Here is a 14,687-nt window from a genome sequence, read left to right as displayed (position 1 = left end):
GTCGCTTAACCCCAATTGTCTCCCAGAAAACAAACAAAACCCAAATGGGGTTATAAAGAGTCAGATAGCAAAAATCAGACAACAATTTTCTGACTCTAGGCCCAGAGCTCCACCTAACATGCCAACTAACTGCCTAAGGAAAAAAAATTCATAATAATAAGTGACATTTATATAGCTCTTTAAAAATTCCAAAGCACTATATTATCCCCACTATGTTTGTACAAAACTTTATACTTTACCAAGTCCTTGCATATGTGTTATTTCATTGATTCATTCAACCAGCAATTATTAAGGACATAGTATATAAATCTAAATAGATCTTATCATGTATAATATATGGCAGGGATTATAATCCCTATTTTACATATGTGAAAATTAAATCCTGGAGATGTAGTATATTCTAGTGAAAAGATAATTTGGAGTCAGCAGATCTGGATTCATATTCAGGCCCCGTTATTCATTTGATGTTGGGTTAGTCTTTAACTCTCCCATAGGCCTCATTTTTCTCACCTGAAAGGAAAACTTTGGAGCCCTTTAAACTCTGAATCTCATAATCTTGTCTTAAGTCTTTAGTCTCATGTCTGAGAAATAGTGGATTTGGGATGTAACCTAGGCCACATGATTTCTTCTTTCATGCAATGAGACCTTCTGTAAGATGGGAAGATGCATTCTTATGCTGAGTGTGATGTCTTCTTCTGACTCAAGTCCATTTGGTACCTTTGTGCTAGTCTCTAGTTTCGCAGGGAGAGTAAATAGGAAACCTTTCAGATAAAATCAGATCCTTTCTGCAGGGTATGTGTGGAATCCTGGGATCTCCAAGTTAAGGACCTAGGAAGATAATTGGTCCACATGATCCTGTATGCAAAAATCCTCTCTGTAACATGGCTTTCGGTCCCTGCCCTTTTTCCCCCCCACTTAATAGTATTTAATTTTTTTCAGTTATATGTAATTTTCAATTCACTTTTGTAAGATTTTGAGTTCCAAATTTTATTCTCCCTCCCTTGCTTCCCTGCCCATTCCCCAAGCCAGCAAGCAATCTAATATAAGTAATATATGTATATGTTATGGAAAGAAAAATCAAAATGAAAAGGAAAAACCATATAGCATCGCTTTCTTGACGAAGACTTGTCTAATATTGGTGTGAATACACCTAGGGCTGCACTCTTTGCTTATTTTGGCATTTGTCTATTGTGGGGAAGTCCTTATCCTCTTAAGATCATTGAGTTTTCCTTAAACATAGTCTATCAGTGCTGGAATGGATCAATCAAACAATCAATCCCACTGTGTGCCAGAAAATGAGAATAAAAATGCAAAAATGAGACAGATCTTGCTCTCAAGGAGTTTATGTTCTAGAACCATAAGCAGCACTTATCAAAATATCCACAAAACTATCAGTAAAACTTATTGTAAAGGGAGTGGTTCCTGGGGAAAGGGACTTTGCCCTAGGTAGTTCCCAGGAGTATGTATGCCAGGACTCTTGTGACAATAGGAATGTCAACACTGATCCGATTTTTGGATTTTTGTTCTCTAAGGCTGAGCCCTGAGATTGAATGAGAAATGTGACTTGTTCTCCTTGCGAGTCTGAGTGGCTCTGATCTCACTCAGATCTAATACCCTTAATACAGAAAAGGAAACTGAGGCCAGAGGAAGGCCAGGTCATGCAATGAGGAAGTAGCTTAGGCAGAATTTAGACCTCCCTCTAAATCCATAATGCTCTTCATAACATCACCTTGCATCTCTGGGGGAAAGTGAGTGATCTGAGAAGAGAACTCGAGGATTAAAAAGTTCCTTTAACCAAATTAGGTCAGCAACATTTTTATAAATCCAAGAAAGTTATACTTGGGTGTATTTCTGTGTGTATATATATATACATACATACATATATATATACACCATATACATGCACATAGATACTTGTGTGTACATATATACAAGTAGACACATATTTACATGTGTGGGTATGTGTACATAGATGTATGTAAGTAGGATTTTGTAAACCTTAAAGCATTATATGAATGTTAACATTTATGAATGAATAAAAAAGCATTTATTAAATGCTTATTGCATTCAAGCTCTAGGGATAAAAGTAAAAGACTATTACTTCTGTTTTTTTCCTTATTTATCCTTAACTTTTCTCCTGTAGACCACACTACATAAGCCAGTTTCACTTAGAACTAGATCTTTCTTTTTGGAGAACTCAAAAAACAGGTTTTGGGGGGGCAAGAGGGGAAGGAATTGTATATTAAATCACTCTCCTGCAAAATGTATCCTCTCTTTTCTTTCTGTTGCTAAGTCCTCCCATGGTCCCCTTCCAGTTCTGATCATTCTTGTTTCCACTAGTTGCTACCCCTTCCTCCTCACCACAAAGTGATGAAATGTCTGAGAAGGGTGCAATGTCTTGTTAAGGAGGCAGATCCCCTGAGGGATTGCAGTGGCGCAATGTCCTGAGTTTGGGCATCTTGCCTGGCCTGTGTAGATAGTCATCAGCTGATCTCTGGCCAAGGTGTGGTCTGAGGTTGGGCCTCCAAGCCCCAGGTGTGGGACTTGGGCTCAAGGCTAGGTCTGGTGACTGACAGCTTACTGCTCTTTGCCCACCTCCCTTCAGTTCATCAGCTCATTGATTTAGAGCTAGAAAGGAGTTTTAAAGAGCCCATAGTCAGATGAGGAAACAGTTCTAGGCAGTTTCAGTGACTTGTCCTGTATGTGATAGATGAAGGTCACATAGATTGTAAGTCAAAGAGGAAAAATATGAATTCAGATGATTATTCCAATCAAGAACTTGTTTCTGTATTGACATGTACTTCTCAGTTAATCCTTTTTATTCTTTTCGTTCTTTAAGCTTATGATTGTATTTCCAATGCTTCATTCAGTGCTTGGTATACAATAAATGCTTGTTAATTTGATAGCAAATACAGAAGCAAAACAGTTGGGCAGGAGCATGGGATTTAGAGCTGGAAGAGATCTAAAAGGTCATTTATTCTAGCTGTCCTATTTATACCTGAGAAAGTATTAATGATCTTCCTGAGCTGCCATATTGGTATCTTAAAATGCAATTCCCCTCTCCCACACTTCCTGAGAATCATTTGTGGATGTCATCTGGCCAGCCTCCCAGGTTTCAAGATCCTCTAGAATTTCAGGTGGTAGATTCTGGGGTGCCCACAGGATGTGCCTGGTTTTCCCTTGGTTCTCACCTCTAGGATGACCCTGTCAGTTCCTTCTAATGTATTTTTTAGCTTACCTCTTCCATTCATGGCTCTGCAAATGAGAAGCAGAATCTCAGGGAAAGAAGTGCCTGCTTTCTATCTGAAGACTTTAGCATTTGGGGGTCCCCAGGTCGGTATTGCAAGTCTCCAAGTTAAGTGGCAGAAGGGTTTATTGACATTGGGAATGCAGTGGGCTAGATTCCAGATTGGAATAGCAAAGAGCTGAAAGACAAAAAACAGCTTTATCCAGCTTTCTATGGTCCAAGGCTGAGGAGTCTATCATTGGTATGTTGATTCTCTGACCCAAAGATAAGGCTAGGGAGTAATCTCCAGATGAATTAAGGGTGGTCTCCGAAATCTGATTATCACTTACCAGATTATCAGTCAGCAAAGAACTGAGAAGTACTCTATTAGAATCAGACTGGGCCTAGGAGTTTCCTCCTGAGACAGATGCCAAAACCAAAAGATTTAGCATTTCCAAACTCACTGCCAGAACAGAAGATCATCCCCAAAAATCAGGGGACCAAAGAATCCTATTACATCAGCATGGCCAGATTTTTGTGGAAAAAAAACAAAAGATGTAGGAGATTTTAGTGGACTGCAAGCTTATTGGGAATTAGCAGTATATCACAGTCAATCAACAAACACCAATTAAGCACCATTATGTGTCACATTGTGCTAAGCATTGTAGATATTAAAAAAAAAAAAGTAAAAACAGTTTCTTTTCTCAAGGAGCTCACTGTCTAATAGGGAAGACAACCTGCAAACAACTATATACAAACAAGCTAAATATAGGTTAAATAGAAACTAATTGAGGGAAGGCACTAGAATGGGATCAGGAAAGGTTTTCTATAGAGGTTATTTTAGCTTGGATTTGAAGGAAACCAGTAAGCAGAGATGAGGAGAGACAACATGAGAGGCACCCCAGGGGAAATGCCCAGTGTCAAATGGAGGGTCTTATTTGGGAAACAGCCAGGAGACCAGTGCCACTGGATCATAGAGTATATTTTGGGAAATGAGGTATAAGGAGAAACATGGGGAGCAGCTAGCAAACCAAAGTTATCATAGTCTGTGTTAATCAAAGTGTTGGGAACCAGCAAGGTGTCGGTTTTGATGTCCTTTGCCCATGATCAGGCCACATTTGCAGGATTGCTTGAAGGAATTGGAATGTATTTCAGTCTGCCATGTGGAACAAGGATGCTCCTTGTTTTGCATGGCCTAGAACTAGAAGCAATGGCTGAAAGGTTCAGAGAGACAGGTTTTGGCTCAATGGGAGGAAAATTTCCCAGTGAGAAATCTGTCTGAAAACTACCTGCTTTGGCAGGTAGTGAGAGGCAGCTCAGTGGAAGCTTTCAAGGGGCAGTTTGTTGGTGATATTGTGGAAGAGAGTGTGGGAGAGACTATTTCCCCCTGAGTCCTTTTTCAGCTGTGAAAGCTTGTGATTTTTACCTTGCCTTGTAGCCATCTTGCCTTTTGAAACAAGGAGGCAAATTATCAGTGAGATGAGATTGCTGACCCAAATCTACCCCCAAATGTGGGAACCTTAGCATGGGGCAGATAATCCTGTGAGGGAGAAAGTTCAGGCTTTAGGGCTTGACCATTTCTGAGTATGTGAGTATGATGAGGTCTGCAGGAGGTAGGAGATTCCAACTAAGTGGAACCAAACTTTTATTTGCTTCTTACTTAGAATGTGAAGAGTGTGTCCGAGACACCTGCGGTCCCTCCAGTCTCAGAGGATGAAGATGATGAGGATGATGCTGCTCCCCCTCCAGTGATAGCACCTCGGCCAGAGCACACAAAATCTGTGAGTCCTTGGGGGTTTGAACCCAGTCCTTTGGTAGGCAGTGAATGGATGGAAGTAAAATCTTGGAGGAAGGAGACTGGTCCCCTTAAGCTTCCAAAGGCCCATACAGTGAGACGTGGTTGGACTGTTGTAGTTTATTCCACTTCCACTTTGTGGCATAGTGGCTTCAAAATGAGGAACCTGTGAAGTCAAGTCCTGACACATATTGGGCCTAGGCATCCTGAAGTCACTTAGCCTTTCTGTGTTTAGACACCTTTTAGAAGGTTGTTGAGATGATACATTGGTAGAGGGATCTGAGTGCTCTGCATCAGTGAAATCTCAGGTTTTATCCCTTTTTCTAATCCTTACAATAACCCTTAAAAAATATAATAATATACCCTTATAATAAGGTTATAATATAACCGTATAATAACCCTTATTTCTTTCCCTACAGTGAAAATTCTTTGAAGTTGAGTGAAAAATAGATTTAATCAGTGCTTGTACTCCAATGTCTCTCAGTTTCTTTATCTGTAAAATGGAAATAATGCTTATATTATCTTTCTCACAAAGTTACATTTTGTTAAAAAACAAACACTAGAGAAATGTTATCTATTATTTCCACCCATCTCTGAAGCAATCATTAATGTCAACATCATCTTTTTTTTTTTTTCTTTTTTTTTTCCTGAGGCTGGGGTTGAGTGACTTGCCCAGGGTCATACAGCTAGGAAATGTTAAGTGTCTGAGATCAGATTTGAACTCCGGTCCTCCTGAATTCAAGGCTGGTGCTCTATCCACTGCGCCACCTAGCTGCCCTAACATCATTATCTTTGTTATCATCATAGAAAAGAAAAAAAACAGTAATAATAGTAATAGCCATATAGCACTTAGTACGTGTCAGGCATTGTGCTAAAGATTTTTATTATCTCATTTGATCCTCACTTGGAAGGTAAGTGCTATTGTAATTCCCATTTTTATATTGGAGGAAACTGAGACAAACAGAGATTAAATCACTTCACACAGCTAATAAATATTTGAGGCCGGATTGAAATTCAGGTCCTCCCTTTTCCATGTCTATTGCTCTATTCACTGTGCTGACTAGCTGCCCATAGAGAATCACCAGCAATTTCAATCAACTTTTAAGAAGCCTTTGTTGAATACCTGCTGAGTGTAAGATGTATTTAGCCCTAAGAGAGACAAAAAAGAGAAATTACTTTGTATTCCTTGTTCCCAAAGCCCCTATTATGCTTTACCAAGAAGATACACAATAATAACAAAATGTATCACAAGACAAATTAGGATGTATTAAAGGGAAGAGGTGCTGTTAGTATCAGCACCATTTTACAGATGGGGAAATTGAAGCCAGAGTTTTCTTGTTTTGTTTTTAAGTACAGGCTTCCTAAGTAGCTGGAGTTTAGGGTACTGGATTTGAAGTCCAGAATACTGAAGTAGAATCTTGCCTTATACATTTACTAGCTGAAGTTGCTTATTCTCTCTCAAATCTAGTTTCCTCAATAAAGTAGGGATAGTAAAGGCACCCACCTCCTAGGGTTGTCATGAGGAACAAATGAAGTAACATAAATAAAAGTGCCTTGCAAACCTTAACATGCTATTTTTTACTTGTATATACAAATAACTTAGTTTTAGTAATATTGTTATCATCCTTATTATTGTTGTCTGAAGATGAGCATTCAAATCCTTATCTATGTCACTTATTAACCTATGTAGTCTTTTGAGGATGCCATATTGACCTTAACTGTAAATGTCCAAAAAAAATGGCTTTAGAGGATCTTTTAGGCCTCTTCCACATCCAATGATCACGGACTTGAGCCTGGCTGCTGTGGGGAGAATATTGTAGTGGAGTGGTAGGAGATAAAACAGGAGAGCTTCTTCTCATATATACCTTCCCTGCCCCCTCCCGTGTTCCCTAGCCTCCCTTCCACCAGTGTTACCTTAAGTACAGTCAACATTATTTAGTTCTAGGTCGAAATGGGTCACTCTCATCATCTCTTGGGAAGTCAATAATCGCAGTTCTGCAAAATTTGCTTGAAATTAGCAGCACACAGCATATGAAACTAAGGAGTGTGATGAATGGTACCCTTGAGGATTTTTAACTACAGTAGCTCTTATCCACCATGAAACTCTTCATGTGCTGGATATCAGCAGCCTCCCTGTCAGCCTTCCTTTTTTAGACCCATGGGGCTTTGAGATGTGGTTACCCTGGTTTCACTGTCCTGGCAGCCAAGGAGACCTGATGTCTAGACTTGGCTCTGCCATTAACTCATGGCATGACCTTGGTAAGTGACTTTCTCCTTGTTTCAGTGTAGAATCACAGAAATTCAGGGTCTCTGCATTGCACAAATGTCTTGGGGATGTCTGAGCCTTAAATTTTATGTTAAGGGGTGTGATGTGGACTCCTGAGAAAATGAGAAATGGAAAAATAACATGCCTTCTTCCTTCCTGACTATACCTATTAAAAACATGGAAACTTCTAAAGCAGCAATCTAAGAGCAGAAGAAACAGACTCCAGAGGAGGAGAAAGAACAAGCCAGCAAATAGTCCCATTCATAAATATTGCAATGGCTTTGGTTGTGGAGGAGATTTGGGGAGCTCAGGCTTGGCATTGCCATTGGCTTATTGTATGTATTGTATGTATGACTCTGGATAATGTGGCCCCAGAGCTGGATCACCAGCATAGATTGACCAGGGTGGAGGAGAGAGACTGTCATCTCCTTAGCTGTGGGGGAGTTGCTAGGTCTCGGCTCACACGAGCTCTTTTGGCTCTGACATCAAAGTGTGGGCTGCCAAAAAAGAAGTTAATTCCATGTTATTTTGTGTTAATTAAAAGCTTCCTCTGTAAAGTGAGGGGGTTGAATTAGATGATCTTTCAGGTCTTTTCAGCTCCAGCATTCTGTTGCTTAGACTGCTATCACCTGAAGATTGGCAGACCTGAGAAAATAGCAAAAAAGGAGTGGTATCTGTGAGCCAACGGTTTGCTTATTCAAGTCATTGAATTAGCACCTACTGTATGCAAGACACTGTGGACATTCAGAGGCAGAAAATGAAACAGTCCTTCCCCTTCATGGAACTTTATATTCTCTTGGTCGGGAGTGGAGCTGGAGATAGAACATGGACACTAATCATTTCCTAGTAACACAGAGTAATTTTAAAAGGGAGAAAGTGTTTGTAATTGGGGAAGGTGGGGAGGCAAAAAATTAGGGGAAGGTCTCTTAGGGAGTGATATCTTTTGTTTTGCTCTGAAGGAAACTGATTGCAGGAAGGTAGCCCTACAGTTGCAAAGGTGTCATAGGAATTTAGTGCCTTGATGGACATGGAAAAAGAGTAGGACTGCCACAGAGTCAATTATTCTGGTTGAAAGTTACCATCAGTTAGCAAGTGACTAACTCTTTATCCTCATCCCAGAACAATGGTATATATAGCCACAATACTTTCAGATACTACAGGTTTCACCTGTCAGCTTGGTGACACAGTGGATAGACAGGAAAGTTAATTAGTTTCCTTGTACTGCTTAATTCATGTGTTACTATGAGGAGACATGTCTAGCAAACTTTGTAGGCCATTTAGAAATAAATGTGTGATTTAAGGGATCTGTGACTTGCTTAATGTCACATAGTGATAAATAAGAATGGGGCCTAAATTCAGTCCTTTTAACTCCCAAGCCAATGGGACTTTCTAGAGGAAGCTCATGTAGCATCTAATTTTTTTTGCCCCTAAGAGTAGCCAAAAGAGGACATTGCTGGGGCACTTTCAGAAAAACAAATTTAAGATATCCATTCATTCTATTTGTATTCTGTCTCCATTGTGATCTTGTTCTTTCTGATTCTGGGTCCAGCACTGTGTCTTAGACACACAGAAAGAAAGATTAGTTATATAATGTGGAGAGCCAGAACTCTGGAGAAGTATACTTGAAAGAAGGTTTTAACTCAGAGAAATTGATGGGTTATCTAGTTTACATATACTTAGTACTTAACATGGTGATGTAATAGTTCTCTAGTTCATACAAATTCAGTACACTGTAATGATGTAATTGTAATAGGATATATAAGAACTAGGATAGGAAGTCAGACAGAAGTCAGACTGGCAGACTACAGGAGGAGACTGGGTCAGACTATGACAGATAGACTGAGTAAGAGACAATAAAGACTTGGGACTCTATTCTTGTCCATTCTCGTTGGTGTCTATCCTGCTGAGACCAAGGCCCTTCCAGAGGACCTGCAGAAAGCTAGCCGGGACATTACAACATAATAATACAATGTTCAAACTGGTGGGGACCTCAGAGTTCATATATGGCAGCTGGGTTGCCCAATGTATAGAAAGCTAGATTTGGAGTCAGGAAAACCTGAGTTTACATTTAACCTCATACATTTACAAGTTTTGTGACCCTAGGCAAATCAATTAATCTGTTTGCTTTCATTTCCTCATCTGTAAAAAAGGGATTATAATAATAGTTTCTATTTCTGAGGGTTGTTGTGAGGATCAAATGAGATAATGATTATAAAGCATTTAGTAGAATACTTGGCATATAGTAAGACCTATAGAAATGCTGCCTGTTTGAATTATGGTATTAATATCCATCACTTAATTTATAAATGTGAATAGAAGGTACTTGTATCATACAGGTAGGCCTAAACCTAGCTGTATTTAAGAGATATGGGGAACAGGGCCTGTGAACCCTGTCCCTCTCTTCCAGCTTTACTTGATGGGTAGGGCAGTCCCCTCAGAAAAATGGCTACACCAGATTCCTTTCCTATCCCGAAATGGGGGAGACAAAGTCAGAGGAAGAACTTCAATAGTTAGCACTTGCTCAGTGTGATGTGATGATATAATGGTTCTCTAGTTGGCACATATTTAGTGTGCTGTAATGATGTAATCATACCGAGGTATTTAAGGGCTGAGAGGACTTGAAATAAGGACACTCCATCTTTGACCATCCTCGTGAGTCTCCTGCTTCCTTCACTCCTTCACTAAGAGCCAGGACTCAGGCTGGTCCTGAGATTCTCCAGAGAGGAGGATAGTCTGGAGAGCTAGTCTGGACGGTACATTTTGACACCCCATTTTGGGACCTCTAGAAGGGGACACTACAGTTGAGTTTATTGGAGTTAACTCTACCTTGTTCCCTCACCCCCAGACAAGATCTTGGGTCTAAATACCATCCCCCATTCTCTCTCATTGCTCAGGAAGGCTGACTCCTTTCTTGTTTCTCTGCCATCCATCCAGGTGTACACACGGTCCGTGATTGACCCCATTCCCGTCACTCCGACTCGAGATGTGGCCACATCTCCAATCTCTCCCACCGAGAACAACAACACTACTCCTCCAGACACCCTGACCCGAAATGCCGAGAAGCAGAAGAAGAAACCCAAAATGTCAGATGAAGAGATCTTGGAGAAATTAAGTAAGTGCTGGTCACAAAAGCAGGAAGATACAGATACTTCCTAGCCTAAATGCTCTTGGCTAGTGGCCCTCGTCTCTAAAATGGGACTAATAATATCACCTACTCCACAGAGTTGTGTAAGAATCAGATGAGGTCATGTATGTGTAGACTGCTTTATAAAAAAGTACTTTATAAGCTTTAAAACCCTATATAAATTTTAGTTATTACTATGATACACATGCCTGCATATAATTCATACAAGTCTTTTAGACAAATGTGATATGGTGAAGGCTTTAGGGAGGAGGTAACATGGAAGCTGGGCTTCCAAGGGAGAGGAGAAAATATCTTTAAAGAAGAGTGGGGAGTGGGGAGAAGCTGAACAGAGATGTGTTGAGGGCAGGATGAGAATGGTGGACTGTGGTCACAACATACTTGTATTCTAGAGTGGTCCAGTTTGGCAGCGGCATAGATGATCTGAAGGAAACTCAAGTGAGAAACTAGAAAAAAATCACTTCTGTGGGCCTCATTCTGCTTTATTTAGAAAGCAACAGAGCTGTGAATTTCCCCCTTTTCCCCCTAGGCTTCTGTAAATATAACAATCTGTTCCTACATTAATGGGAATAGTCAGTTCAGACCTGAGACTGGTAGTTCCTGGGTAGGGCATTGTGGGTGGCCTTTTTCCTCCAGGGGAGGTCTTGCAAATTAAAGGGGCTAGCTGCAGAAGGGTCTTAAAGGGGTCAATACATTAAGCTTAGATAAGATAGATGCCTGATGCTTTTTAAGGTGCTTAATCATATATTCTAAAGTGGCAGTGGGATAGGAAAGGAAGGTAGAAGCATGGGTGTCTGTTAATTTGGAGCCCTGAAATGAACTTGATGCTGTATATGGGGTCATCAGGGTAGAAATGACTTAGCCAGGCAACAAGCTTTCATTAATTATGTGCTAGGCACCGGGGAGACAAGAAAAAATTTTAAAAATAGACTCTGTCTTTAAGGAGCATACATTTTAATGGGGGAATACAACCAACATGTCAGTAGCTAGATCTATATAAGATATATGCAGAATAAATTTAACAGTCTGCCAGGGGAAGGCATTGGTAGTTGGGGAGACTGGGAAAAGTTTCCTACAGGAAGGAATGTCATGTACTTTGTATTTGATGGGGTTGGAAGGACCAATGTTTCTTCATTTCTGTCTCTGTCACAGGAAGCATTGTGAGTGTGGGTGACCCCAAGAAGAAGTACACTCGGTTTGAGAAGATTGGACAAGGGTTAGTAGCAGCTTTTTCTATTTTTTCCCCCTTGGAGGATTGATTTAGAGGATAATTTGTGTATTTCTAAACCCTAAACCAGACTTCTAAAAGGTTACCTCTTTGAAGAAGCTGTGTCTGGTATGAATGGGAAGCCCAGAATGGGAGTCTTCTAAGGAGAGGGCAATCAAATCATAGCTTCTCAGAGCTGGAGGAGGCTCTAGGGGTCAGAAAAGCCAATTATATCTGATGTTTGGATCTCCTGTCCAGCATCCCTTTCCCTGGAGAAATAGTTTGCTGAGTGAGTTGGTTGGATGCATGTATCTCTCTGGCTGAACAAATTTATTTCCCTCTGTTCTGATCCTCTTCCTCCATCCCCTTCTTCTATCCCTGGAAGTAATTATGCTTAATGTGAGGGGTTGTCATTAGATGGCCATACTTACTAAATATACCCTTATAGGAAGTGAGAATCATTTAGTCTGTGAGTGTCAAACCAACCACCCAAATTGTAGCTCTTTTTCTCATTGTCAACTGTCCCATCTGAATGCAGACACTGTGTGTGGGGATGGGAGGCCTCCAGCTGGAGCCCATTGAAGAGAGAGTGGCAGAATCCTAGAATATCAAAGCTGCATAGATCCTAAAAAGATGCCCAGCATTCCTCCAGAGATAGAAAGAAATAGTCCTTTATTGGCATTAGGCCGGCAGCTGCACTGGCTGGAAGGAGGCTGGGCTTGATTCAGAATACCTGAGAAGGAGCCCTGATCCTGAAATATATATTACTAGCTATGTCCACTTGGGTAGGCCATCTACTCATTAACTCTTGGTTTCTTTTTATGTAAAAAAAAAAAAATGAGGCTTGAAAAAAGAGTCATCTTTGGGGTGGAAATGAAAACTTTGTGATACGGTTTTCAAATTTGGGGGGGGGGCTATCAGAAAGAAGGCAGATTAGAGTGTTTGTCCCCAATGGGAAGAACCAGGAGGAATGGTTTACAAATTGCAAAGAAGCAACTTGGGGCTGCCAGTTCTTATTACTTCTTAGTACTTAGAGCCAAAAGCGGAACTGGACTTTCTCACCAGGTATTGGGTTCTGCCACAGTAAGTCTTCCCACAGAGGCTACATGACCATATACCCAGGATATTATAGATGAGATTCTTTTTTGGGGGATGTAGCCCTTTGCAACCTTATGAATAATCTGAAAACGTGGGTGCTCTACCCACATTGCAGCCAGTTCCTGTTTGGTGTCCATGAATCCCCTGAAGTAATCACATGATTTGAATTTGCTTGGCATATTTTCACTGGGGTGGAACCATATTTTACGCAATTATCACTTTGAATAGGATAGATTAGCATACATGCAACCACTTTAGAGATTCATTTATTCGCTTTAATGCAGACCTAACTATACCTACCCCAGAGAGTTATTAAAAGGAGAGGGCTTCCTGATATGAAAATGATTGTAGCAATGTGAGCTGTGATTATTACTCATAAAATTTCTCATTAGAAAATAAGAGTTTAGAGGGGCAGCTAGGTGGCGCAGTGGATAGAGCACCAGCCCTGAATTCAGGAAGACCTGAGTTCAAATCTGGTCTCAGACACTTAACATTTCCTAGCTGTGTGACCCTGGGCAAGTCACTTAACCCCAGCATCAAAAAAAAAAAAAAAGAAAAAAAAGAAAGAAAGAAAAGAAAGTTTAACATCCCACCCTTTGTAGGATTGTCCTTAATAACCCGGGGCAGTGCTCAGAAGGCTTCTGTTCAGATAGGGTACTACTATCTATCTTCTCAGGTATCCTGTTCTAGTGTGGAAAGAAACATTTTAAGGTTTTTTTGAGCTAAAATCTGTCTCCTTGTAATTTGCACCCTATTTGGTCTCTGTTCTTCCTTCTGGGACTAAAAAAGTGGAGTATCCATGGAAAGAGCAGAGTCTTCAAGTAAGTAGAGCCCTAGGTTCAAAAACCACAACTGACATTTATAGCAGATAGAGCTAGATGGTACAGTGGTTAGAGTGGAGAGCTTGGAATTAGATGCCCATAAGTTCATATTCCTCTTCAAATATTTACTTGTTGTGTGCTTTTAGACAAGTCAGTCTCTCTCAGCCTTAGTTTCCTCATCTGTAAAATGGAGATAATAGTAGCCTGTGTCTCCCAGGGCTACTGTGAGGACCAAATAAGATAATATGTGTAAAAGTATTTTATAAACTTGTTAAGTGCAATAGAAAAAATCAGTTTTTATTTTAAATACTACTGGAAGTTATACTAATAATTATAATGCTAGTAGTAGTAGTTTTAGTCATAGTTGTAATTGTAGTACTGATAGTCATCATTGTCAAGTGGTGATTGAAGTAGTGGTAGTAATCGTAGCTATTATATTATTATTATTATTATTAGTAGTAGTAGTAGTAGTAATAGTAGTAGTAGTAGTCATAGTCAGTCATAGTAGTAGTAGTTATATTGGTAGTAGTTAGTACTAATAGTAGTTATAGTCATAGTAGTAGTGGTAGTCATAGTTGTACTTATAATGGTGGTAGTAGGAATAGTAGTAGATGTAGTAATAATACATAATAAAATTATAATAGTTATAGTAGTAGTAGTGACATTAGTAATCATAGTGGTAATAGGAGTACTAACAGTAATCATTGTAATAGTGGTAGTAGTGGTAGTAGTAGTAGTACTATTATAGTAATAGTCATAGTAATCATTATACTAGTAATGATACTATTACTACTAATGATAGGGTAGTAGTACTAGGAGTTGTAATAATAGTCATAGTAATTATACTAGTAATAGGACTAGTAATGGTGGTGATAGTAGGAGTTGTCGTAATAATCATAGCAATAATGCTTATATTAGTAATAGTAGCAGTATTAGAGTTGCAGTAATAGTCATAATCACAGTAGTAGTAATAGTACTACTAGTAATAGTGATGATAGTCATACTAGTAGTTATATTAGTTATAATAATATAGTAGTAGTAGTAGTAGTAGTAGTAGTTACTGCTAGCAGCAGTAGTCATGGTTATAGTAAAGGTAGTAAATAGTGGTAGTAATAGTTCTAGTAGTAGTGAT

The 14,687-nt window shown here is 39.7% G+C and overlaps 1 protein-coding gene across 5 annotated transcripts in view; it reads left to right on the top strand.

Annotated features, from left to right (window-relative positions):
* The window catches only part of PAK1 (p21 (RAC1) activated kinase 1), a 187,730-nt gene that overhangs the window by 142,265 nt on the left and 30,778 nt on the right, over positions 1–14,687 (top strand). For all 5 annotated transcript variants that reach the window (XM_074304143.1, XM_074304144.1, XM_074304146.1 and 2 more), the window contains exons 6-8: positions 4,891–5,007; positions 10,222–10,399; positions 11,582–11,645. In XM_074304143.1, coding sequence (XP_074160244.1) covers positions 4,891–5,007; positions 10,222–10,399; positions 11,582–11,645 — 359 coding nt within the window. The remainder of the gene's footprint in view (positions 1–4,890; positions 5,008–10,221; positions 10,400–11,581; positions 11,646–14,687) is intronic.

The sequence above is a fragment of the Sminthopsis crassicaudata genome, chromosome 3 (genome assembly GCF_048593235.1).
Source record: "Sminthopsis crassicaudata isolate SCR6 chromosome 3, ASM4859323v1, whole genome shotgun sequence".
Classification (NCBI taxonomy): Eukaryota; Metazoa; Chordata; class Mammalia; order Dasyuromorphia; family Dasyuridae; genus Sminthopsis; species Sminthopsis crassicaudata.
The sequence above is the reverse complement of the archived record's forward strand: the minus strand, read 5'-3'. Positions and strand labels throughout refer to the sequence as shown.